This window comes from Copidosoma floridanum, unplaced genomic scaffold, assembly GCF_036245765.1.
Source record: "Copidosoma floridanum isolate Cflo_tuat_1 unplaced genomic scaffold, Cflo_Japanese_pri ptg000019l, whole genome shotgun sequence".
In the NCBI taxonomy this organism is placed as follows: Eukaryota; Metazoa; Arthropoda; class Insecta; order Hymenoptera; family Encyrtidae; genus Copidosoma; species Copidosoma floridanum.
This window is the reverse complement of record NW_028321896.1, coordinates 9,335,735-9,361,301: the sequence shown is the minus strand read 5'-3', so window position 1 is coordinate 9,361,301 and position 25,567 is coordinate 9,335,735. Positions and strand designations below refer to the sequence as shown.

The window sequence follows — 25,567 nt, the reverse complement described above, 5'->3', positions numbered from 1 at the left end:
TCATTATCAAATATTTTTATCTAATCAATAAACAAAGATCTATAATAATTTTTCTATATACCATGATTTTTTTTTTTTTCCACGCCTTTCACATTAAAAGCGATTATTCTCTCGTTAAAAACTCAAGATTGATTATTTATTTGCACAGTAAGCGTCGGCTCCTTGGCGACTTTCATACTTACTTTTCATATTTTTATATAAACGTGTCAGTGGCACAGGTACGCTCAACTTAACGATTAATATATTATTATCACAAATTAATCGTGAAAAAACTTTGCAACTATTCACTTCTTATTTACAATTAACCTTCGTTTGCTCAAAGAAAACGTTGAAACCTTTGCACTTAAATACGAAGAATTTGACGGTTTCACCGAGACTTAGGATAGTTGATTTTTCAATATCGGATAAATTTTTATAAACAGTGGCTTATAATGTAATACATATATAAAAAAAAAAAAAAAAAAAAATTCTAAGTAATAGTGGCCGTGCTATTATTATATTATTCTCGACTCTATGACTATGACCTCTTGCCATATCAATACGCATATACAAAGTTTTAACAAAATATTAAAAATCTAAATGACATCGAAAAAAAGGAATTAAAAGTATAAGATAAAAATTGATTCCGTCTTAGCAAGATTAGCTTTTAATTTAAACATGAGCCAAGTGTAATTAATTAAAAAAAATGATAATGAAAAGATTTAGAGAAAATAAGTATGTAAAAATTAGAATAATAGTGAAGTAATAGATGGTCGATCGAGGAGATGTTTTAATTACCAAAGCTACATAACTAGTAGCGTTGGCAAAGGCAGTCTTACGAAAAAGTGGCGAGAATTACGCGAGTCTTATATTGTCCTCTCGCAGGAACGTCAAAAGTCTAACCTAATCTTTAATAATACTTATATTATTTGATTCCACATACGAAAAATTCACGATTTTTTTTTTACGAACGTTCGATATTTTTTTTTTTTTTTTTTTTTTTTTTTTTTTTTTTCTTTTGTAATTATAAATTGCTTACTGAAAATTGCTATCTTAATGTAAAATTTTTCGTTTTTTAGGATTAGAAATATTTTTCGACTCTTGTTGTTTACCACTACTAGGTCTCTTTCCTAAAACAAAAATAATAGTTGAAATTGCGTTTGAATAAAAATTAAAAATAATTTATTAAACTAATACATACGTTTAAGCTGCGCAACACGAGAACGCGTAAGTCTTTTGGTTTCATTGACATTATTGTCAAGCTGCTCCTGATTCTTTTTTCGTAACAGAGCTACCTCTTCCATAGCTGGTGTCATCCACTTTGCTTTAAGTTCATTACTATGACCGTAACAAAAAAAAACAAAAAAAAAACAAAGGGAAATTCACATGATTATATTATTCGTATGTTTGAATTCCATTCTCGCAAGCAAAACGATAAAGAAAACCCATGTTAGAGAGGAGGAGATAAAAAGAAAGACAACACTCACTCGGAAGACTTGGAGTTCGTTCGCTGTCTCACCAAACCAGTTTGTCGCTCCTTCATTCGCTGCAATACGGCGAGCATGGCGTAGGTGGGGAGTGTCGGGGGCGGCGGCGACGGCGGCGGAGTGAGCGGTGACGAGGGTGGCTGTGCACTGATCTTTGCCAGCCTGTCTGGGTGACGGGCCAACACCTCCTCCCATCTAAAGTCATCGATCTCCTTGTCCTGTTCAACTGACGACGGAGTATTTCGCGTGATTCGAATCTAAAAGGACACAAACAACTTTTATTTATGCTTTCATGATTGGATCATAGTAAATGATGATTCTATAGGACAGATGTATAATTTACACTTGATGAATTTCTCTATGATTACCAATCACATGAGCAAAACATATACGTACTTCACGATTTAGGGGTCTACAGGGTTTTCGCTCTCGTAGATTAGGTCTGTTATTTCTTTTCTCGATAGCTGCGGAATTTTCATTTGCAAAAGACTTTCTTTTACCGAAAAGACTTTCAAAACTCATATCTTGTCTGAACAAGCTTCGCAGATACGCATAGTCTGGTTCAGATTCGAATTTAAGATTGGTAATGTATTTCATGTAATTCGTTATATTTTCTGTAATAAAAACACCAGGGTTTTAAAATACGAGTGTAAAAAAAATTTACGATTGAGTCAGGTGCAATATTATTACCTGGTGGCTTTTTGTCCTGGAAACATGCTTTCATGAAAGAATCTACATCCAATAAGTAGTTTTCTTTCTTGTCATGAATTTCATCTGGGTTTGCGGATGGAGATAGTCCCCCATTGTCATCTTCCCATGGTAGCTTTCCACATAACCATTGAAGTAGATTATACCCTAATGTTTCCAAGTCTCCTCTTCTTGAGTGTGCTAAAAACGAGAAAAGTTGTGATCAATTTTAGATAAAAATACAATTACTCAGTTTTATTTGAATCGCTACTACTTACTGCCGTGATGAGCGTCACGAGATGTAAACTCCAATGTTCCCTCGTGAGCTCGTCTTTCATCGTGAAAAAATGGTTTGTGTGCACCATTACTGGTGCGGAATCTGTAAGCTAAACCATAATCAACGAGGAATGCTCTTGTTTTTTCAAGTTCAGAGCTATAATCGTAATTTTTTTTCAACAAAATATTTGATCCTTTCACATCAGAATGAGCATAACCTTTACTATGAATGTACTCCAATGCATACAACTAAAAAATAAAAAAGGTTGACAATTAATACAAAGCTCATTTATATTTTCAATTCAGTTAGACACTAAATTATTGCTTACCATTTGAACAGCTAAACTATTGATAAGCTTTTTAGATAATTTTCGGCCGTTTGAAATAAACAGTTTTCCTACATCTTGTCCATAACGGGGTATAACTAAAAATCGATACCGTTCATTCTTATAGATATGAGAACCTGATCCTTCGTAACTTGGTATGCCTACTTGACGCAAATTTTGTATTTTACACCATTCGTCAACTGTAAATAAATTCAAATTTTGTTTATTACTCCCATGTATATTGATTAAACTTTTTGTCCAAACAAAGACTTACTCATTTGTTTTCTTGCGGCTCTGATGTAAAAATTCATTTCAACAAATAATGGTCCATTATTATGTGGCTCAATTTTAATGACATATTTAGTATTTTGACCAACTGGTTTATGAATATCATTTGATGCTAGAATAGTTTAAAAAATAATTAACCTGTTGTCCAAAACCATAACATCTAATTGTACTTACCAAGATAAACATCTCCAAAACCTCCACAACCTATTGAATTACCTAATCTCCATAAGTTTCCTGTTATATCTGTTAAAATTTCTCCCGCTGGAAGACGGGATGGCAAACGACAGCCTAATGCCGCAACTCTCTTCAGAGGGAACTCCTCAGCTCTTCTTGGTGCCATATTATATCTTTTTGGTTACAATAAATTATCTGCAACAACAATTTAGATTGGGATATTAATTTAACTGTAAGAATAATATTTACTGGACAAATCCAACAGAAAATAAGTTTACCAAAATAATATGAATAAATATGCATTTACAAAAGTATTAATGCGGAGTGCATGTATTTTTAGACGTGATTCATTAATAGAAACATTCATGAGATAAAAACACTAATGACTCTCAGTGCTGCAATGTACGTTTTTTGTAAAAAAGTTTACCTGATGCCGTTATATCAAAAATAAAAACTGCTATAAAACAACGTTAAAAAATGTTTAAACTAATCAAAACAAATTCTGACCAAGTCAGATTTCGGCCAACCTATGGATGCACATAAAAATAAAACAAAAAGCAGACGATCAACGTATAATTGCCTGTATATCAAATCTTCATAAATTGTGTATGTATATATACAAATATGTATCTATGTATATACAAACACTGCATGACCAAATGACAAATTTCACTTGGCTCTGCAACAATTAACAAATAACTCAACCATCACAAGCAGTATCTCGTCGGAATCATCGAGAACCTGTGAACTTTTTTGTCGGACGGACACCGCCTGCAGAGTCATAAACTCAGTTTACTGGCTTTCACAAGTGGTGGACAGAAAAAGGTGTGCGACAACTCGGCCTCGAGGGTAGACTCTTTCATTGCTCCAAAATACAAAAAATACGTAAATTCTAGCATCAAAATCGTCCTCAAGCAAATACCACGCGTAGCAGAGCCAAAATAATCCCACTCGCTCAGACACGAGCACGAATATCTCGAACGAGTTAGTAAGAATTTGGAGCAAAGAGCCAAGTACTCAGTACTTTCTTGGCACACCAGCCAAAACGGTTGCCCTTGAAAATAAGAAAATTTCAATCAATTGACTTACCTTAATGAAAAATCACAAACATAACTTTATCACCGTTCAACCAAATTTTTTCCAACAACTCGGGTACTGTACTCGCACTGAAATTTCTGGCTAAAGTTGGAGCTCCTTCCTTGACACGGCCAACTTGCTTTCTGCCATTTTCTCTCGCATGTCTTTATTATACGTGTATAGTGTATTATACGTATGCTTAATGCTTACATTGCTTACAGCTTATATACATACACACATATAATATGTAGGTAAGGTAAGGTATTCTTCTCGCAGTCTCCCTTCTCGTTCTCAGGTTCTCGTTCTCACTTCTCACTTCTCACTTTTCGATATTGGTGTAAAACATACACTGCAAACTTGCCGCAAGTAGCTCAAACATCGTTAATTATTTATTTTGTATCTATTTCAATAGTTGCGGCTGGTTTATAAGTGATTAAACGGCTCTAGGGCTAAGCTGCCTAAAGCTCTCCATCAGAATTTCAGAAGCAATTTTTGGCCAAAAAAATCACGACCGCTAGATGGCGCTGATCCAAATGATTATTACTATACTTATACTAGAGCCATTTAATTATTTATAAACCTGCCGCAATTAATTTGATAGATACAAAATGAAAATTCAACATTTTCTGTGCTGTTTGCGGCAAGTTTACAATTTATCTATTACTCGAAAGTATAAATATATAGGAGGTCAATATTCGTATAAAACATACACTGCAAACTTGCCGCAAGTAGCACAAACATCGTTAATTATTTATTTTGTATCTATTTCAAGAGTTGCGGCTGGTTTATAAGTGACTAAATGGCTCTAGGGCTAAGCTGCCTAAAGCTCTCCTTCAGAATTTCAGAAGCAATTTTTGGCCAAAAAAATCACGACCGCTAGATGGCGCTGATCCTAATGATTATAACTACTAATAGTAGAGCCATTTAATCAATTATAAACCAGCCGCAACTAATTTCGTAGATACAAAATAAATAGTTAAAGATAATTGTGCTACTTGCGGCAAATTTGCAGTGTATGTTTTATACGAATATCAACCTCATATATATTTATACTTTTGGGTAAAAAATGAATTGTAAACTTGACGCAAACAGCACAAACATCGTTAATTATTTATTTTGTATCTATTTCAAAAGTTGCGGCTGGTTTATAAGTAATTAAATGGCTCTAGGGCTAAACTGCCTAAATCTCTCCTTCAGAATTTCAGAAGCAATTTTTGGCCAAAAAAATCACGACCGCTAGATGGCGCTGATCCAAATGATTATTACTACTTGTAGTAGAGCCATTTGATCAATTATAAACCAGCCGCAACTGATTTTGTAAATACAAAATAAAAAGTAAACATTGTTTGTGCTGTTTGCGGCAAGTTTACAATGCATTTTTTACACGAATATTGACTTCCTATATATTTATACTTTCGGGTGAAAGATAAATTCTAAACTTGCCGCCAATAGTGCGAACAATGTTCACTTTTTATTTTGTATTTATCAAATTAATTGCGGCTGGTTTATAAATAATTAAATGGCTCTGGTATAAGTATAGTAATAATCATTTGGATCAGCGCCATCTAGCGGTAGTGATTTTTTTGGCCAAAAATTGCTTCTGAAATTCTGATGGAGAGCTTAAGGCAGCTTAGCCCTAGAGCCGTTTAATCACTTATAAACCAGCCGCAACTATTGAAATAGATACAAAATGAATAATTAACGATGTTTGTGCTGTTTGCGGCAAGTTTACAATTTATCTATTACCCAAAAGTGTAAATATAAGGGAGGTCGATATTGGTGTAAAACATACACTGCAAACTTGCCGCAAGAATAGATACAAAATAAATAATTAACGATGTTTGAGCTACTTGCGGCAAGTTTACAATTTATCTATTACCCAAAAGTGTAAATATAAGGGAGGTCGATATTGGTGTAAAACATACACTGCAAACTTGCCGCAAGTAGCTCAAACATCGTTAATTATTTATTTTGTATCTATTTCAATAGTTGCGGCTGGTTTATAAAAGATTAAACGGCTCTAGGGCTAAGCTGCCTAAAGCTCTCCATCAGAATTTCAGAAGCAATTTTTGGCCAAAAAAATCACTACCGCTAGATGGCGCTGATCCAAATGATTATTACTATACTTATACCAGAGCCATTTAATTATTTATAAACCAGCCGCAATTAATTTGATAAATACAAAATAAAAAGTGAACATTGTTCGCACTATTGGCGGCAAGTTTAGAATTTATCTTTCACCCGAAAGTATAAATATATAGGAAGTCAATATTCGTGTAAAAAATGCATTGTAAACTTGCCGCAAACAGCACAAACAATGTTTACTTTTTATTTTGTATTTACAAAATCAGTTGCGGCTGGTTTATAATTGATCAAATGGCTCTACTACAAGTAGTAATAATCATTTGGATCAGCGCCATCTAGCGGTCGTGATTTTTTTGGCCAAAAATTGCTTCTGAAATTCTGAAGGAGAGATTTAGGCAGTTTAGCCCTAGAGCCATTTAATTACTTATAAACCAGCCGCAACTTTTGAAATAGATACAAAATAAATAATTAACGATGTTTGTGCTGTTTGCGTCAAGTTTACAATTCATTTATTACCCAAAAGTATAAATATATATGAGGTTGATATTCGTATAAAACATACACTGCAAACTTGCCGCAAGTAGCACAATTATCTTTAACTATTTATTTTGTATCTACGAAATTAGTTGCGGCTGGTTTATAATTGATTAAATGGCTCTACTATTAGTAGTTATAATCATTAGGATCAGCGCCATCTAGCGGTCGTGATTTTTTTGGCCAAAAATTGCTTCTGAAATTCTGAAGGAGAGCTTTAGGCAGCTTAGCCCTAGAGCCATTTAGTCACTTATAAACCAGCCGCAACTCTTGAAATAGATACAAAATAAATAATTAACGATGTTTGTGCTACTTGCGGCAAGTTTGCAGTGTATGTTTTATACGAATATTGACCTCCTATATATTTATACTTTCGAGTAATAGATAAATTGTAAACTTGCCGCAAACAGCACAGAAAATGTTGAATTTTCATTTTGTATCTGTCAAATAAGTTGCGGCTGGTTTATAATTGACAACATGGCTCTAGGGCCTAAAATATCTAAAGCTTTCCTTCAGAATTTTAGGGCCACTTTTTAGTTTAGAAATCTGAAACGCTAAAACCAGCCGCAACTAGTTGTGTAGATAGAAAATAAAAAGTTGACATTGGCTGTGCTGTTTACGGCAAGTTTACAAATAATCTTTTGCCTGAAAATCGACCTCCTATAAGAATATTAATACTTTTGTATGAATAATAATTTATCAATTGCATTGTAAAATTACGTGTCAAATGAAGAGTTAAAAGTAAAGTTTGAAATTATGTCATTGTTTACTGTCATTGAACATTTCGCATGTGTGCAATAAATTGATACAGGATTATACAGATACCTATTATTTTGCTGGGTGAGAAAGACGGATATTTGGTTTTGTTAGCATATTCCAGCGGTAATAATGCATATTTGGAATCTATGTTATATATTTATACAGCTTAAAATGTTTAAATATTAATCATGTGTGCCTATATTTACCAACTTATTTGTATAAATTGAACTTTATACAAAAACTCATGATACAATCATTGATTGTCTCAATCATTATTCTAAACGTTAGTGAAAAAGGCGGTTAAGGACGTATACTTAGCCTGCGGATTATGGGTGTATTCCGCAAATGCTGCCAGCAGTTAAGTTACGTAGGTCGTGGTAACGCCGCATGGTCGGGTGGCGCTAGCGTCAACCTGTACTAACTGTCGGTGGGTTCCGCATGTCAACAAACTCCGAAATATCAGATGGCATGGGAGCGAAAACAGTAAAAAATATCAAAGTTTGTTGACATGCGGAACCCACCGACAGTTAGTACAGGTTGACGCTAGCGCTGCCCGACCATGCGGCGTTACCACGACCTACGTAACTTAACTGCTGGCAGCATTTGCGGAATACACCCTATATGGTCGCAACCTGGTCGCAACTATGTTGACTGACAGAGAACACAGTATAGGTCTTTTCAGTCTGTTCACTCAATTTGAGTTTAGCGGAAAAGTGGAACCCCCTTTTCAATATGAACGTTCACATTGAAATAAGCAAAATGTCTATGTGAATACCTTTATCGCGTGAATAAAATTGGACAAGTTTTTTGAATGATAACGTAACTATCCGTCCATGAAAAAATATTTTTTTTACATTTGTACACGAATGAATTTGAAAATTTATTCCGTGAGAGAAAAAAATTTTTCAAATTCAATTAAGTATATAAAAAATGTTTATATTTAATTTATCTTCCGATTTCGACCAAACCTTATGACAATTTGTACTTTAAGGGTGCGATCACATGGTATGAAAGAGAGATTTTGAAGCCCTAATTCGTAAAATGTGGCCCGATGAAACTTACTTATTTGGTGAATTAAAACAAATCATATTTTTCAAATAATTATAATTTTGAAACACCATAACTTGAAACGGTAATATTAATTGGGGTAAAATCACAGTAATTCATTCAGATATATTACAATGTATGTTGTAGGTCGATTTTCGAAAGAATATAATCCCTATTGTTTGGCAATAACGGAAAGAAATTTCGTGAATCGGTCCATATTATAAAGATGTGTATTTTAATGTTTAAGAATAAAAAGTTTCGCTGTCAAAAATTGAAGAACCAAAAAACATTTGAAATCGAGCGCAGAAACAACGAGCCGGCAGTGGACAATAATTTTTCTCTGAAGCGACACGGCGGCAGCACTGTCTTGAATAAATACATTTTTGTCCTTCAATTTTTTAATTTTCACTACTTACTTAGTAATATCATGAGTGAGTGTAGCGGCGTCTTATGAGTTTAGTATACAGTACGCTGTAGTGCTGTACGCTTTTGTAAAAAAAAGTGTCTGTAATTTCCTTATATTGCGCCTAAAGTCGTATAGGTACATAGCAGACAAAAAGTCGCCATCGTATTACGAAGCTGCAGTGTGCAAGAAGAGAAACCATCTGCGAGACCAGCTGTCCACCACACCTAAAATTATGGTGCACACAAGAAATTCGTCTTGATTGAAGATTAACTATAGCAACTCGTTGTGATAATTAACAAGAGAGAAGGTGGATAACAAACAAGAAAAGAATAATATGTGCGAATGTGCGTGACGTGTTAGACAAGGATAAAATCACATCGCACACGCAATCACGCATCGTATATAATATATATAGCTGCGAGCGGTGCAAGCCTGGTCGTCTGCCTGCCCCCCCTATAAAAACTCAACCCCTCGTCCACACATCACATACACACTCTGCTTAGCCATGGCTAAAGTTCCTTGATCCGTGCTAACGAAAGCAGAGTAAGTGTTTTATAAAGATCCATAGTGTACAAAAGATGCTGTAAAAAAGAAAAAATCGCGGCACAAGCAAGCCCAAATGTGTTAGTTATATTTTACGGACGCGATAATGCCATTTACACGCGAGTGCTCATTCTCTAGAGTCAAGAGGTTTTGGTGGTTAGGTTCCGTGTGATTTTGATTTGCGTGCCTCGAAAGTGCCTCTTCTTCCTCCTCAAGCAATAATACAACAGTGAAAAAATTTCCAATCCTTAGGATCTTTGGTTTTTTGGCATTGCTTGGCACCCACATTCATTTTGCAGGTTATTCGTTTATATCGTTTTTCTACTAAGTACCATAAAAGTCGGAGCAACGAGCACACGCCGTCTACTCCCCCTCTCGGGATGGCTTGTTTTTTTTTGCACTTATTTTTTCTACTTTTTTATATATTCTAGTTGATCAAATCGTTGCTTACCCACTCTGCCCACTTATTGGTATTATAATCATTGTTGTTATCGTGAATCAGCTTGTGTATATGACACATCTGTTTCTTTTCTCTCTTACAGCCAGTTTGTTTGTCTGCGATGAATGACTTCACAGGCTGGGTCAACCAAATTTAAGTTACGTATTATTTTCAGGTGGACATTTTCAGTTGGATCCAGTCAAAGTGTGTATCTAGCAAAATGTCGTACCCTGGACAGACCCCGTTGATTCCCCGTGAGATTCCCCGTGAGATTCCAAGTATGCCGCTCATGCCATATATGATGGGTGCTCCACCACCCATGTTGGGAGGCATGATGCCAATGCCTCATGTGAGTCCAATCTTGATTTTATTACTAAAAATGTTTAAGCAACAAATTGTATTTATATATTATTTTTTACTACTCAACCAAGAAATTATATTTCAGAATTGTATCATTAGATTTTATTTATGTGTTCATTTATGTTAATCATGTGCTGTATACAATAATTTAGGCCTTTTTGTTTGAGATTCTTTTATTTCGTATTGATACGTCTTACTGACCAACAACTGTAAATTATCACCATTGATCAAATAGTACGACCACTAAAAGTTATTTTATTTTCATATTACGATAGTTTCCTCATGTATTTGAAAACGTAAGTTCTACAAATATTTTTATTAATACTTAATTATTACAGTTATCTGTAACTGTAATTGATACTGCATAGATTGATGACATTTGAAAATCTATTGGTGCCCTATTTCATTTTTAGATGGTACCCACACCAGTATCGGCAATGCAAACTTCTGCACCAGCTGTTAGATACAACAACCAGAAACCCCCACCACAGCCACAACTACCACCCCAACCACCAAAGACAGAACCACCAAAGCCTGTAGTGAAGAGAGAAAGAGAGACAGGTCCACCAGTCACTGTTTTTGTTGGTAATATTATGGATCGTGCTCCTGATAATATGATCAGGCAAATACTTGGTGCTTGTGGTCATGTTATGAATTGGAAAAGAGTGCAAGCTTTTGGATTTTGTGAATATGCTGGCCCAGATGCAGGCTTGCGAGCTATCCGAATATTGCATGACATGGAAATTGGGAATAAAAAACTAGTAGTCAAAGTTGATGCAAAAACAAAAGTTATATTGGATCAGTTCAAAGGTATGTACCAGATTTATTTCACAATTTCACGACTTATTTGGTAATTAATATTACGCAATCAAACAAACGATGAACAATTTTAATGTCACCTAAACCTCATTGAATAACAACTTTGTCAGCTGAAAAAAGAAAAAAACTGAAAGGAGGATCATCTCCTTTGCAAGATGAGACACAAAGTGAGCCTGCTGAGTCTGATGATAATGATGATTATATGGATGATACAATGAAAGCCATAGATAATGAAGCAGTCACGCGAATCCAGCTAATCGTAAGTGAACACCTAACTGGCCTAGAAACAATTACGAACAATGCAGGTTTGTCTTTCAAAACGTAAAAATACTGAAATGCTGAAATAAATCGAAATCATTAACAAAATCATATGAATCGTCAGATGAGCCTGTAAAAACAGTGGTGATGCCTAAAATGCTGAACTTGGATGACGCCGAGATCGAAGAAAGTAAGCGTGACCTTATCACTCGGGAAATCGGAAAGTTTCGAGAAGTAATGAAGGTAATGATTGTTTACAATGCCTTAATATAAGCTCTTGCATCAAAATTTCGAATCGGTGGTTGATAACTGGGTAGTTGGAATGTTAGGCAGGGGTGGGAGGGACAAGTTGCTTGTTCTATTTTACGATAAAGCTACGGAAATCAACGAGAATCCAGCCGAGAGGAGGGACGCTCAAACTCGCTTCGTTTGTTTTTATTTCGTTTTAAGAATCGCTCTAAGGAGGTAGTCAAAATAGTCGCACTACCAAAAGGTAGAGCTCTGTTTGACTAAAATTTTTCAGCTGCGTTAATGGTTAATCATCTATTAATTATTTGTAAGCTTGAAAATGGCATGTATTACTTATATGTACAAAAATGGATAGTATAAGAAGCAAGAGAGCCTCACTAGGCAAACACACAAACTTTTACTTCTTCTTATCAACGACACGGAGAGCGTTCAGTTTTTCTTTATTTTGTGTAAACAGCCAGTGTTGCTCGGCCTTCTCACACGATCAGACATGTACGTAGTACCATAGGTGCTTTCATCCAGCGCCCCTCGGCACTGCCAGCAGCCCACGTGATACCGTGAGTAAAAATCACCAAAATGAACAAAAAATTGATGAACAATGAACAACAAAACCGGCAAAGCAAAGCCAATGAAAAAAAAAAAAAAAGTTTCTCGTGTAAAGGCTGCCCATTCATTTTGTTGCATTAAGAAACTTTTGTCCTATCTCCACTTAAGAGATGCACACAGCACATTTCTAAATACTTGCATTTCTGTGAACATTTTATTTCTATATAACCTAATGAATCTTAATGATTAATATTTGTTCAGTTTACTACTTTACACTTTATATTTTTTTTTATTTTTTTTGCATTGAATTTTTAGATGAAAGAATATTGTACTGTTAAATTGGTTGTTTTAAGAAAATAAAATTCCAAAAACCAAAAATTTGTAATTAACTTGAGCAAACAATAGAAAAAAAAGGTATTCTTTTACGTGAATTTCTGGTTTTAAGAATGATTTGTTAAGGTATTTCAGTTTTCCAATGTTGAGCCATATTGAATGAAGCATTACAATATTTTTCCAACCATGTTAAAGCAAATTTTAAATTAAATGTTCGTGCCTGCATGTTGAGACATTTCATCTGTTTTAACTCCCTTAGACTTGCTCGACAATTTTCAGTTGCCATATAATTCTCTAGTTTAATTCAGTGCTGAATATAAAAGAAAAAAAAAAAAAAAAAAAAAAAAAAAAAAAAAAAAAATTGAAAAAAGAGGAAGTAGAAAAGGACTTTAAACATTTAGAGATTGGTTGAGGTTTGTGAAGTTTATTAAGGAAACTCGTCGTTCAAACAGAGAGAAAATTGTGCTTTTGATATTCAACAGCTGTCGCTGGTTTTTGGCTGAGATCAAAACACAAGCTGCGGGAAACAATCTCGCACACAAGCTGAGAGAGAGAAAAAGTATCAATCAGGAAGAAAAAGAGAGAAAGTGAAAAGTGAGAGATTGTGCGGGTTTGTCTTGTGCACTCGCACTTGAAAAAAAAAAATTGTTTAAAAATGTGGAGTGCAACGAGATCTATCTGTCTATTGGAGAACCATGACCAAACAAATTCGACTGTGCGTGACGACTTCGTCCTGCAATAAATATCGGTATATTAACGAAACACTTCATACTAATATACTACTTATCGATTATAATTATATTATCTGATATAAATAATAGGCTTAGACGAAAGTTATTATTTTATAGTTTGTAAGATTACATTACGCGTTCAATGTGTGTGAGACGACGGGGCATAAGAGGTGCGTTCGCGTGTTGTGAGTACATGCGTGCAGCCCAACGCCCACGTCGCTCTCCTCATGTTTACTTTTCTATTTACATACAGTACTCATAGTCTGTAGCAATTTTTACATTTCTCTTATTTTGTATATAATTGCTTTAGATCATAAGTCTTAGATGTAAGTTTTAGTTATTATTTTTAAAAAAACAATAAAACCACCTTTTGAGGAAATCTTGTTTCTCTTTCTTCCTCTCGTTCTATATAAAGGCTCCCAGAGTACCCTGAACAACGGCCAACCTATATATCGACAGGTTCTTCAAAGTTGTGAGTAAGAAAATGAAGACTGCGAAAACGAAGATATTATTTATATATAAAATATACACATATATTTATTCACATATTATGCTCAATATGAATTTTTTCAAGTCAGTAGTTTTAACACAATAGAGAGAAAAAAAATACAAAATTAACTGTTAAAGATGCATACAATTCCATACGAGGTATCTTTCAATTTCTTACTTTAATTAGCAAAATCATCTCGTATGGAATAGTTTGGCACCATTTATGACTGCTGACTGGAAATACTGACATAGATCACTGGATGCCTTTTTTCCAATTTATTGGCATTTAACTGTATGCTATAATTTTTTTTTTTTTTTTTTTTTTTTTTTTTTTCCTAAATTGAAAAGATAAAATTAAATTGAATTCATTTTACGTTTTTCTATCTTTTTTTTTTTTTAATTTGTCTTCTCTGTCGTTTTTTACAAACAGCAAGCTCGATCTTATGTACCATTGAAAAAAAAAAAAACTCGTTAAAAAAAATAATTAAAATTTTGTCTTCATTTTTGTATTTTTTAGAAACAAGAAGAGGAGAAGGCCCAGGTGAAAAAGAAGCGAGAGAAAGAAGAGGAGGAGCGCGAAAAGCGAGAAAAAGAACGCAGAGATCGCAACAAGGACGATGATGCCAAACACGATGATGCAGACGGTGAAATTTCCAGTCCGCATCGAAGTAGAGGCGACAGCACCGACAGCAGTCGTAGGCACAGGCGCCGAAGCAAGTCAAGGTTGGTTGTCTCTTAGAGGACCGTCGTATCGATACATGTTACAATAATAATTAACGCTTGTTTCGCTTAAATTGAATCCAGATCCCGAGAAAGGGATCGAGACAGGGATCGTAGGGAGAGGAGCGAGCGAGGCGAGTCGCGACACCGGGATCGAGATCGGGATCGGGATCGAGAGCGTGAGCGGGAGCGCGATCGAGCCGAGCGGGAGCGCAGCGAGCGTGAAAAGGAGCGAGAACGAGAGCGCGAAAGAGAACGCGAACGAGAACGTGAACGGGACAGAGAGCGAGAGCGAGAACGAGAGATTCGTGAGCGCGAACGTGAAAGAGAGCGGGAACGGGAGCGCGAAGAAGCACGCAAATCTGACCGCGAGGTCTTGCGCGAGCTCGAGGAGGAGGAGGAATCCAAGGAGAGAAAGAAGAACGAGAGGCGGGCCCGCGAAAAGGATGCTGCCTACCAGGAACGGCTAAGAGCTTGGGAAGCTCGCGAGCGACGCAAGCAAAAGGAATACGAAAAGGAGAATGACAAGAAACGAGCGAAGCGCGAGGCCAAGGAGCGTGAAGCCAAGAGACTCAAGGAGTTCCTCGAGGATTACGACGATGAGCGTGACGATGCCAAGTTTTACAAGGGCAAGGAGCTTGCGCGTAGACTCGAGGAACGAGCCGTCGAGGCCGAAGCTGACTCTAGAGACCGGTGTGCCGAACGCCAGGAGCTCCAGAGACTCAGAGAGAAGCTTTACGCTGATTCGAGTTATGCCGATCCCGCTGCTGAATTTGAAAGGGTGAGTTTTATCGTTGTCCACGTTTTTTACGTCGAAAGATTTGGAATGACTAATGAATCCTGTAAAAAAAAATTTTTTTCTTGTGCAGCTAAAGGCGGAGCGAGAAGAACAGTACAAACCAAAACCGGTGATAACGATCATCGACGAGGAAGACGATAAACCAGTGTCGCGGCACAAGGAAAAGATCGTGCAGGAGATGCCGCCGATCGAAACCGAGCCAATTGACAGTGATAGCGACGATGGGGTGCACTACGATAATGGAGTTGTGGCGGCGCCACCGCCACCGCCTTTGGAGATCTCCCGGACGCCGCCACGGCCCCATCATCACCATCATCGTAGACATCACCGGCACCATCACCGCGAGCCTGTAGAAGAGCTGGCACCGGATAATATTCAGCACATCGATCTTGAGCGTGAGAGTCTCGTAAAGGAAAAAATAAGGAATGTCTCGCCGCCGATGATCAGGTCGACCACACCTCCGCCAGCGCCTCACATGCAGCAACACCACATCCAACCTTTGCACCACGATGAGGACTCGAGAACCTCGCTCGTTAGTGAGCCCGACAAAGTTAGTGGTAGCAACTTTGTGCCATTTGCTATGGCTCTCGGTAGCTCGAGAGATCATGCGGTTGGTAACAAGACTCCAGCGAGTCCCAGTACGATACCAAACGCTCAGAATCCGAGCCAAACCAAAAAAAAGAATCGCATTGATGTCAAAGACGTTTTCAATAACGATGACGATGATGATAGCACGAGTAATTCTAAAAAGCGAAAACTTGTACCTATTGGTAAGTCTTGCATTGAATACGTTATCTTTAAACAAAGTAATAAAAGTAATTGATTTATCGAAATAATTATTTACAGATTATGGGGAGGAAAAGAAGAAAAAATCTGAAGAATCCTCTAAGAATTCTAAAGAGGAAAATTCGAAATCGCAAGAAGAAAAGAAAAAACACATTAAATCTCTCATTGACAAAATTCCGACCGATAAAAATGCGCTCTTTGGATATCAGTTGGATTGGGCTATTATTGACAATGTGAGGGTCTTTTAACTTTTAAGTAAAATTTAAATTTTCACGTGATCAAGAAATTATTTCTTTTATTTGTTATTTTTAGTCCTTAATGGAAAAGAGAATACGTCCTTGGATAAATAAAAAGATTATTGAATATATTGGTGAACCAGAGCCAACGCTTGTAGATTTTATTTGTAGTAAAGTAATGGCTGGAAGTTCGCCTCAAGGCATCCTCGACGATGTACAAATGGTAAGTGATTTTTATTATTAATCTTACATTATTTATGATAAAAACTAAGCAAATTTTTTATTTCTGAATTTTAGGTTCTTGATGAGGAAGCCGAAGTATTTGTTGTGAAAATGTGGAGGTTACTCATTTATGAAGTTGAAGCAAAGAAAATGGGTTTAGTGAAGTGAGCAATTGAACTTTCTATTAAGGACTCAAATAAATTAAGGTTGAAATCATGACTAATTTCAAAGACAATCTCTTTGAAGGTTTCTTCTCTTTCTTTGAGTCATACACTTAGGTATTTTGTTTAAGTTTAAAACATACGATACTATATAGTAAATCCGAAATTGTAATGATAAAAGACGTGTGAAAGACATTTACAAGCTAGAGCTAACAAGCATGTGAATGATGCAAAGAACAATTTTTAAAATTGTCACCTTATACAAAGTAAGATTCTTGTTGATTTGTAATTTGTACCAAAAATACAAGATACTTGGAATGAAATTTTTGGTAACTACCAATTAGAAAATAAAACGCGCCTGCAAACATTATGGTTTTGTTATAGCAAATGAATCAATGACGAATTATTCCCTCGGTTTTATCCTTTTATTTTCAATTAAATCACGTTTGTTCATCATGTTTAGTTTTCTCCTCCCTCAATGTGTACATTTAATAATGTTTATTATTATTGTACAATAAGTAAATCTACTTTTATGCACCCTAGTTTTTGATATTGAGAAATGACTAATCAACATTGTAATTGACCCATGGTGGCTTCAACTCGAATTAATTGAGGAATTGTTTACTCGTACGTATGAAATAATTCAATCGATTTTTTATTGAAAAGTGAGTATAACAGCTTTATGGCTAATCTCTTCATTTTTAATAAAAATTTCATTAAATGTACATTAAATTATATATGTTAATATCAAATCGCTATAAAAATATTGTTCATATTGCAGTAAATATAATGAAAAAAAAATACAATAAACATTTTATTAAAAATATTGAGAGTTTATCAATCTAAACCTTATTTCATTTGACAATTGTTTCAACAACGTACAAAAATAATTCTAAAAAAAGATGTCTTCTAAATGTTGAATGTGTTTTTACAAGAATTGACAGTTGACCACATGACAAAAATACACCCCTTATAATGTTACATACGGGGATACGGGCGAGAGAGAGTGACACACAAGCGTGAAAAAAAAAGAGGAGTAAAGAGTAATATTGTAATATATAAAGGGGATGAGACCATGAGACTCATGAGAGAAAGAGAGAGAGAGAGGCAGAGCCAGTAGGCCAGACAGTATACACCACCAACCGAACAGTTTACTCGCTGGCTCTCTCGCAAGAGTCGCACGTACTCTCGGTTCTCGGCTCGGACGCCGGCTGTAGTTCTGTACCTATATAACCGCTAAACTAAACACACGCGGACAGGCGGACATACCCGCCGCTTTCTCACATAAGTATAAGTATATCAGTTAGGAAAAAATGGCGGATTCAGCAAGCGTAGTCGCCGGTACGCCCGAAACGAGTCCGATGAAAAAGACGAAGCTCAACCTCCAGGAAAATGACAACAACGGCAGCTCGGCTATCGAGGCCGGCAAACTCCAGGAGGACAGCGTCCACATGACCAAGCAACTCAGCTTGTCGAACTTCAAGATGACCCGCGTACTCAATGTCAACAGTATGCGCAAGCAAATATTCGTCGAGGGTCGGTTCACGAGCTATGAGAGTCCCGCCGTAGTCATCCTCGAAAAAAAAATCTTCCCCGAGGACGAGATATTCCTCAATCGAGGCTTCTTCAACGAAGGCACGATCGTAAGGAAGACCTTCAGTAACGACGTCTACGGCAACTACGAGTGCTTTCCCACGCGAGAACACAATGGTATTTTAGTTTAATTTTAATTATATTAAAAATTATATCTCATTACTTATGCTGTATTTTGTGTCATTGGGACTTACGTCCAGAACTCCAAAACTTTCGGAGCTTGTCGTTCTATTCTTCTTTTGTTGTTTTCTTTTCTACATTTGGTGATGTGAGATGTGAGCCACACACTTGCCGCGCGTTTCTTACTTACTTGGTTTTCATAAAATGTTGAGAAACAAGCAATTTTGTACTCAAATTGTTTTTTCGTAGTTCAGTTAGCAGAAAAAGCAATCGTCAAAAGTAAGATTTTGGTGGTTTTTAATTTTTTCTTTTATGTGTTTGATTTTAACACTATGACCATCAAGAAGTATATTATCTTTTTTTTGTCTCTAGTGAACAAAAGTTAGTGCCATTACATCGAGTTATTCATTGGTTCAAGCTTTTCATGTTAAAATATTTATCTCTAAATTATGCTGATCAGTTCTTCACTTTTCCAAGACATTATCTCCATAGTGGGTCTGTAATGTTTATTTTGAGATTCTACCTGATTGTTTTGTTGCGTAGGTCTCAACATCACCATTATCCATCCAGCAACTCAAAAACACATCGATAAGTTTATTAGAAAAGAATTGTACATGGTTAATGAAACTTATGAAACTTATGAAAATATCACCAAACCTTTTTTGGAGGCTAACAACTTCTCCCTACAGGTATAGATACCATGTTTTATTTTTAATTTTATAATTCATACTTTGATGATGTGTACAAAATACTTTTGTTTTAGTGGGTGGATAACATCCTAGCCCACAAGGCAGAGTTTGAAAAAATTATTTACGAAGACAGTGATCCAGACAATGGTTTTATAATGTTGCCAGATTTGAAGTGGGACGGTTCTGTACCTACTTTAAGTATATTAGTACTAGCACGAAAAAGAATCAAATCCCTCAGAGAATTGAATGACACTCACCTACCACTTTTAAAGAATATTCGAGACTCTGGAGCTGATATCATTTTCAACAAATACAAACTTCCATCTTCTCAGTTGAGGATGTATCTCCATTACCAACCATCGTACTATCATTTACATGTGCATTTCTCATATTTAATGTTTGAAGCAGCAGGTTTGTTCATACCACCTTTTATTTATAAATAGTGATATTTTCAGTAAAACATTTTAATTCACTGTCCAATTTATTTTTTTAAAGGTATTTATTGCGAAAAAGCTCATTTACTTTCATCTGTCATTAGTAATATAGAAATGGTACCAGACTACTATCAAAAGGCTGTATTATCTTTCATTGTCAAGGAAGACGATCCATTGTGTAAAGAGTATCAAGAAAAAGGTGTGTTAACTGTGATTGAAAGTAAAAAAGGGCAAATAAATTGAAAAAAAAACTTGTACATTAGGAAAAATATTTTTATCTTTAAATTAACTAAAATTTTGCATTGACGAAAGGCTCTTCTGTTTTATATTACATACCAAATACATTGTAATGAGAACAAGTTTTTTCATACTAACAAAATCATTTGAGACGTTTCAACTTATTACAATACTTAATGTATATTGTAAAATTTATTAAACAATGAAATGTTCAATTTTTGGACAAATGTATTTAATAAATTGTTCAATTTACAAAACACCTTAGTCAAAAGTATTGACAATCACAGTCTTGTAGCATAGCTGTACCTTCTATGCCAAAATTGTGCACTTGATTAAATTTTCGTCAAAGCCTTAATATTTTAAAAACACAAAGTTTTATAAAGCATTCAAAAAAAATACTTGATTAAAAATTGTTGCGATTCACAAAGTAGGCATGTCATACACAGTACATCACACAAAATCATTACGTTGCATTTATCAATATTTAATTAAAATTAATATGATTATACTCTCACTTTATGCGATTGTGTGCTGTATATACTTTTATAAAATATGTAATATTAGTTATAAATGAATCGATGGATTAAAGTAAAAAATAGTTATCAAACTATACCGAACGATTGTACAACCACACTATTAAAATACAAGGAACGCTTGAAGTCGTCGTAATATAGACAATACTAGAATCACTGCAATATCTTACACACTGGACTTTTCAGTCGCTTTCGTTTCTTGTGTTATTTGACTTGAGGTACATGTATACTCATCTTTTTAGAGACAGCCCTTTAAATGACTAGTTGATTTTTTTTTAACAGGATTGACGCTCATGCGTTGCCGTTATTTTGTATCTATACGATTCAATAATAAAAATTACAAAAAGTTTATCAAGTTCATTGTACAAAATGACAGTTACTTACCTCATGTTTTTACTTTAGTACTGGATTTTGCAAATCCGTTTCGTGCTTTCATACTTCTCGGATGACTGTTACTTCTTCCTTTGAATTTATCAAACATCACGTCATCAGAGTCGGAATCCGATTCTGACAAAACCATTTTGTGCCTTGAAACTATGAAAAAATACATATTTAAAAACTTCTATTACTAAATTCATGCATGCAGAGTAATTAAAGCAATATTTACATGCAGTTGTACTTTCATCAGGTTCTGGCTGTAACAAAGAGTAACGAGCCGGTTTCTTTTTTGGCCGCAAGATCCGACGTTTTCCGTAGCATATTCTTTTACAAAAGCAAATCAGCCCCCAAATAAGTCCGATCCAACAAATAGCCAATGAAAGTAGGGCTATGATCACGTATAAAATACTCCAGTCTGTAGAATTATAGTTGTTTAGTTCTTGCCATGAGACAAATGTTCCGAAAAATTTCTAATGTAATAACTACATACCGCAGTTGGATTCGCCGTCTCTCAAGTAAACCTGTATAAGATTTTGCATCCAAAAAACTTCACACAAACATTGTCTCGTTTCCTGATCACACGTGCCATGTCCTATTTACCAAAAGCACAAGTGATAAAAATGATATTAGTAGCAACAATGAGAAAAATAGTAAACGAAAAATTACCTGAACAATTGTTTTGACAGACAACTGTTTCGACATTTGTTACCGACAACTGCAATAAACCAGAATCTTGTCTGAGCTTTTCTTTCAATTTACTGACTACTTCCGGTCCTGGCATGGACTTCCCATCTTTCAGCTTAACAAAAAATGTCAAAATGACTTTGCCAGAATGGGCGTCTGCTCTTAAATTGCGGATAACAATCAAACTTTCTTCTCTAATTAACATTTGCAACTTAACAATCAACGAATTTTTTTGCGACTCTCTTAATAAATGAGCGTCGATATTCAATTTTAGTTCAACTAAATTGTATAACTGCGCATCTGAAAACGGTAAAATTGAGTTTGATTTTTTTTTTTTTTTTTTTTTTTTTTTTTTTCAAAATTCATATTAAAAAAAGTAATTGGAAGACTTTTACCAGGCTTGACGATTATAGACACAGAGTCTTCGCTACTCAATCCCTGATCATCGCTAACTTTTAATTTGAAAATGTAACGACCCGGAATAACATTCGAAACCTGAATAAATACATCTTGTTATTGAAGATTTAACAAAACTTTCAATTGCGATTTTTACCATAAGAATTGGTGATTTGTCAGTTTTTTCGATAATATTTCCAATCGCTAGGCTCATTGGATCCCTGCTCCATTGCCACTCTTTGATTTTCAAATCATCCGTCGATTTTGAGCCATTTATAATAAGAGCATTAAACGGCATGAAAATCGTGAAGTCTCCGCCGGCATTTGCAACAGGGGGAGCATTTTTGTCTGTAAAATTAATTGCAAGTAGTTTATTTCCTATCTCTCTAATGAATTGAGCGCGGATCTTACTTTGAGTAACTTTGAGCTGAACAGTGTCGGAATTTTTATTGCCGCTATCATCGATTACAGTCAACTTGAATAAATAATCTCCTTTCGTTAATTTTGTAACGTTAGTGATGGATGCGTTTGAAACTGCGATTACTGCTTTGTTGGGGCCTTTTATTTGTTCCCAGTGATAAGAAACAATTTTAATGTCATCCTTGCTTTTAGAGCCATCGAGTACAGCCTGAGTTTCTGGCAAAGCAATTGTTACATTGTCCCCAGCATTGGCTGCATTCGTAATTTACGTGTTTTATTTTTTTTCTTTGTAGGTGTTAATTTTACGAATAACAACGCTTTTTTACCTTTTGGTGGCTTATTTGTCGGCGGCTTAACGAAAACGTGTACCTCCGAGGTTGAAGACTGATCCGAATCGTCGGTAACTTTAAGCACAAAAGTATATATGCCTTCCTCCAAATTCGACAGCTGCAGATACGGTGTTCTCGTGTTTTGCATGTCGACTGCCTTGTTTTCGTCGGACGGACTCTTTGTCCATTCCCAGCTAGAGATGCCTCTGTCATCGGTGCTCAGGTTGCCATTCAGAGTGAGGGTGTTTTTCGGCAAATAGAGTATCACATCCTGACCAGCATTGGCACTGGGAGGGTAATCGGTAATTTTTAGAACCGTTATGTTGGCGGTTGTAAAGTTCGTTACGTGGTCGGAATCTTCGACAGTCAATCTATGGAAATATGCATATGGAAGAAAAAATTATTAGAGATGCAATTTTAAATCAGAGTTTTTTGCAAATACGTACTTGAAAGTATAGTTTCCGGCTATAAGATTGTCTAACTGTAGAGTAGGGGTATCAACAAGGCTTGGCTGATAACCGATCGGTCCCTGCTGCAATTCCCAGTGGTAAGACATTATTTTGTCGTCGTCTTTGCTAGCCGAGCCATCCAAAACCGCTCCAGTGTTTGGTAACTTGACAATTTGGGATGCTGGTGATATTATTGGTATTGGGGCTTGATTTATCCTCTTAGCTGTGCACAGGTAAAGATAAAAATGAAAAAATTGAGCATCAAAATGGGAAAAAAAGACGACAAAACTCACGGGGCAGAACGGTAACGTTTGCATAGGCTTCTCCATAACTGTGAGGACCTGTGACGGTGACTTTGAATTTATACAGGCCCTCCGAGAGATTGCTTAACTTGACTGTCATCTGATTTTGATCTGTCATGGTTCCCGTGTGGGCCTCAGGCTGGCTCAGTAAAGTCCAAGCATACTTGTAATGGCCGTCCATTTGCTCCTCCGATGGCACACTAAAAGCAGACAATGATACTTCGTTCTCTGGTAAACGCACTTCCTTGGATGCCGTTTTAATGAATATCTGCTTGACTGTTGGCTTGTCAGGCGTGCGCGAATCTTTCAAGAGCCTGGGCTTGATGATCTCTGGGGCTGAAGCCAAATCGAGGTCCCGTAGATCCTCGTAAGTGCCGCAAGTCCCGGCATAATTTCTTCTGTAACGCAACGTGCATTTGCATACTCCGATGTTGGAGTTTTTGCTTTTCTTAACGCAGACTTCGTTCTCGGCGCAGTCTTCCGTGGTAGAACAGCTGAGTTCGTTGCTCGCGCCGAACAACGACAGCTCAGGCTCAGTACCGTCCGGCAACTCGGAGCTGAAAACAAAAAAAAAAAAAACGATCTCAATGAGTACATTTGCATTTAGGATTTTCTAAATAAAATAAATAGGGACTGCTTACCCAGCCAAGTCACCGTCCCCGTCCAATAGAAAATCGGTCCAAGCTTCGTCCTCTTCAACAGGTTTGACGAGCACCATACTCGGGGGATTCTTGTGCACCCTGTCCGGCCTGTAAAACGGAACACACAGCTTCGAGGAGACGCACTGGATATGGTAGCAAGAGGAGTTGTACATAAAGGCCACGTTGCAGGCTGACGGCTGGTTGCAGCAGGTGGCCAAGCAGTGGCCCATGTCGGAGACTCGCGTTTGCTTTGTGTACTTTCCTCCGGTCAGGTTGCCCACCAGGGTATAGCTAGTGAATATTTTCGGGTACATGGCCGGACACAGTGTCTGCCACTTGCTCCCCAACTCTGTGTAAATACCGCAGCAACAGTTCCCAAGGAAAAGCAAGAGGAAGCCATAGCAGCTGATTTTAAACATTTTACTGAAACAATGGTGAACAACTACTTATGTATTACTGATTTGGAATTCAATCTGAATTATTTCACACTGGTTATAATTGAAGCTTGAAAAAAAAAACAACTTCGTGTATACATTCGCGTTTCTTTCGCTTCGACCGAAAGGCAACAGACACGCTGTGAAAGTATAGACAGTGTCGTTTACAACCTCGTTATTTCGCGGATGTTAACTCAAAAGAAACTGACATCCCAAAAATGATGACTTCAGCTATGTGTAAAAAAAAATTCGTATACGTGTAGAATTATGTAGGTATGTAAGTTGGGGCTTATCAGCGGCTCTATACTCACGAGCACGCTTCCTGCCCCCGCATGTACGTCATGTATTATTGTAACGATTACATTTTATCAATATTACTCACGCTTTCTCCCAATTAAAATTCCAACTAAGTACAACTCCAGGCGGAAGTCGAGCTTTTGAGTATCTCCTCCTCGAATTCAGCTGTAGCACTTTTTATTTGGACGAGTTATTGTTCTCCCTTCGTAGGTATGATTGATTGTTTTGACGTGTATTCATCACTTCTGGTTCGACACAACAACAAGACCTATTTGGGAAGATTTCGGAGTGTTTTCTCTTTTTTCGACTTTTTGGGGGAACAATGTCAATGACGCTGGCGATCAAACCAATCATTTATGTGATGAATTTTCCTAGTTTTCCGGAATAATTATCTATTTTTACAAAACAACGCTCTCTGTTCCACACTTTATACGAAAGATTTTGCTGTGATATAGATTGTATATATATACTTACTCTGTGATTCGTCTGCTATCTCAATTCTCTCTTTCTCTCTCTCTCTTGCGCCCGCAACAAAAACACTGTTCTGCTATATTCTGAAAGCTCGAAGCTTGCACAAATTTATATTTTTTAAATCCATTCAAGTATAGCTGTATTCTTGCAATAATTATTCCTACGTTTATATAATTGAAGTTTTGTCAATCAAAAATTGTTTATTTAAGTTAAAATGTTTTCTAATGGAAATTAATAATTGATCTATCACTACTTTATATTACATAATTATATATTATAAAAGTAAAGGAAATTAATAATTGATCTATTACTACTTTATATTACATGTATATTGTACAAGTAAA

General features: G+C 36.1%; 4 protein-coding genes across 6 annotated transcripts; 2 read left to right on the top strand and 2 right to left on the bottom strand.

The window, feature by feature from the left end:
- Window positions 1-452: 452 nt before the first annotated feature.
- LOC106644066 (serine/threonine-protein kinase VRK1) lies at window positions 453-4,500 on the bottom strand. The gene is made up of 10 exons (XM_014359412.2): window positions 4,307-4,500; window positions 3,218-3,412; window positions 3,030-3,155; window positions 2,759-2,955; window positions 2,432-2,678; window positions 2,157-2,354; window positions 1,863-2,080; window positions 1,467-1,723; window positions 1,181-1,317; window positions 453-1,109 (listed from the first exon to the last, which is right to left on the bottom strand). The coding sequence occupies exons 2-10, from the start codon at window positions 3,381-3,383 to the stop codon at window positions 1,033-1,035; spliced, it is 1,623 nt and encodes a 540-aa protein (XP_014214898.2). The 5' UTR covers window positions 3,384-3,412; window positions 4,307-4,500; the 3' UTR covers window positions 453-1,032.
- A 4,587-nt stretch (window positions 4,501-9,087) lies between these two features.
- Window positions 9,088-17,642, top strand: LOC106644076 (RNA-binding protein 25). Of its 3 annotated transcripts, none has more exons than XM_014359426.2 (12): window positions 9,088-9,668; window positions 10,283-10,456; window positions 10,743-10,763; window positions 10,881-11,277; window positions 11,397-11,591; window positions 11,669-11,787; window positions 14,410-14,615; window positions 14,697-15,393; window positions 15,482-16,181; window positions 16,258-16,430; window positions 16,510-16,656; window positions 16,731-17,642. In XM_014359426.2, exons 2-12 carry the CDS (start codon window positions 10,328-10,330, stop codon window positions 16,821-16,823), a joined length of 2,877 nt encoding a protein of 958 aa, XP_014214912.2. In that variant the 5' UTR covers window positions 9,088-9,668; window positions 10,283-10,327; the 3' UTR covers window positions 16,824-17,642. The 3 variants fall into 3 exon arrangements, with proteins under 3 accessions (XP_014214912.2, XP_014214915.2, XP_089449723.1); XM_014359429.2 differs by having other exon boundaries at window positions 9,088-9,967; XM_089593597.1 differs by lacking the exon at window positions 10,743-10,763 and having other exon boundaries at window positions 9,088-9,967.
- A 303-nt stretch (window positions 17,643-17,945) lies between these two features.
- Dcps (Decapping enzyme, scavenger) lies at window positions 17,946-20,777 on the top strand. The gene is made up of 4 exons (XM_014359423.2): window positions 17,946-18,526; window positions 19,073-19,218; window positions 19,293-19,629; window positions 19,714-20,777. Exons 1-4 carry the CDS (start codon window positions 18,130-18,132, stop codon window positions 19,893-19,895), a joined length of 1,062 nt encoding a protein of 353 aa, XP_014214909.2. The 5' UTR covers window positions 17,946-18,129; the 3' UTR covers window positions 19,896-20,777.
- Window positions 19,728-25,184, bottom strand: LOC106644073 (dyslexia-associated protein KIAA0319-like protein). Its single transcript, XM_089592702.1, has 13 exons — window positions 24,838-25,184; window positions 24,022-24,444; window positions 23,372-23,937; window positions 23,076-23,301; window positions 22,627-23,000; window positions 22,292-22,552; window positions 22,038-22,228; window positions 21,880-21,979; window positions 21,467-21,784; window positions 21,291-21,392; window positions 21,030-21,215; window positions 20,807-20,956; window positions 19,728-20,737 (listed from the first exon to the last, which is right to left on the bottom strand). The coding sequence occupies exons 2-12, from the start codon at window positions 24,438-24,440 to the stop codon at window positions 20,808-20,810; spliced, it is 2,892 nt and encodes a 963-aa protein (XP_089448828.1). The 5' UTR covers window positions 24,441-24,444; window positions 24,838-25,184; the 3' UTR covers window positions 19,728-20,737; window position 20,807.
- Window positions 25,185-25,567: the final 383 nt, after the last annotated feature.

Excerpts from the sequence above, each read along its gene's own strand:
- LOC106644066 (XM_014359412.2), bottom strand. The coding sequence starts at position 3,383 with ATGGCACCAAGAAGAGCTGAGGAGTTCCCTCTGAAGAGAGTTGCGGCA. Across the intron at positions 1,318-1,466 it reads ACGAACTCCAAGTCTTCCGA|TAATGAACTTAAAGCAAAGT; the intron begins GTGAGTGTTGTC and ends TTACGGTCATAG. Across the intron at positions 1,110-1,180 it reads TCGTGTTGCGCAGCTTAAAC|GAAAGAGACCTAGTAGTGGT; the intron begins GTATGTATTAGT and ends TTTTTGTTTTAG.
- Dcps (XM_014359423.2), top strand. The coding sequence starts at position 18,130 with ATGGCGGATTCAGCAAGCGTAGTCGCCGGTACGCCCGAAACGAGTCCG. Across the intron at positions 19,219-19,292 it reads CTAACAACTTCTCCCTACAG|TGGGTGGATAACATCCTAGC; the intron begins GTATAGATACCA and ends CTTTTGTTTTAG. Across the intron at positions 19,630-19,713 it reads TTTAATGTTTGAAGCAGCAG|GTATTTATTGCGAAAAAGCT; the intron begins GTTTGTTCATAC and ends ATTTTTTTAAAG.
- LOC106644076 (XM_014359426.2), top strand. The coding sequence starts at position 10,328 with ATGTCGTACCCTGGACAGACCCCGTTGATTCCCCGTGAGATTCCCCGT. Across the intron at positions 10,764-10,880 it reads TTCCTCATGTATTTGAAAAC|ATGGTACCCACACCAGTATC; the intron begins GTAAGTTCTACA and ends TTTCATTTTTAG. Across the intron at positions 15,394-15,481 it reads CCGCTGCTGAATTTGAAAGG|CTAAAGGCGGAGCGAGAAGA; the intron begins GTGAGTTTTATC and ends TTTCTTGTGCAG.
- LOC106644073 (XM_089592702.1), bottom strand. The coding sequence starts at position 24,440 with ATGTTTAAAATCAGCTGCTATGGCTTCCTCTTGCTTTTCCTTGGGAAC. Across the intron at positions 22,553-22,626 it reads GACAAATAAGCCACCAAAAG|CCAATGCTGGGGACAATGTA; the intron begins GTAAAAAAGCGT and ends TTACGAATGCAG. Across the intron at positions 22,229-22,291 it reads TCAGCTCAAAGTTACTCAAA|ACAAAAATGCTCCCCCTGTT; the intron begins GTAAGATCCGCG and ends TTAATTTTACAG.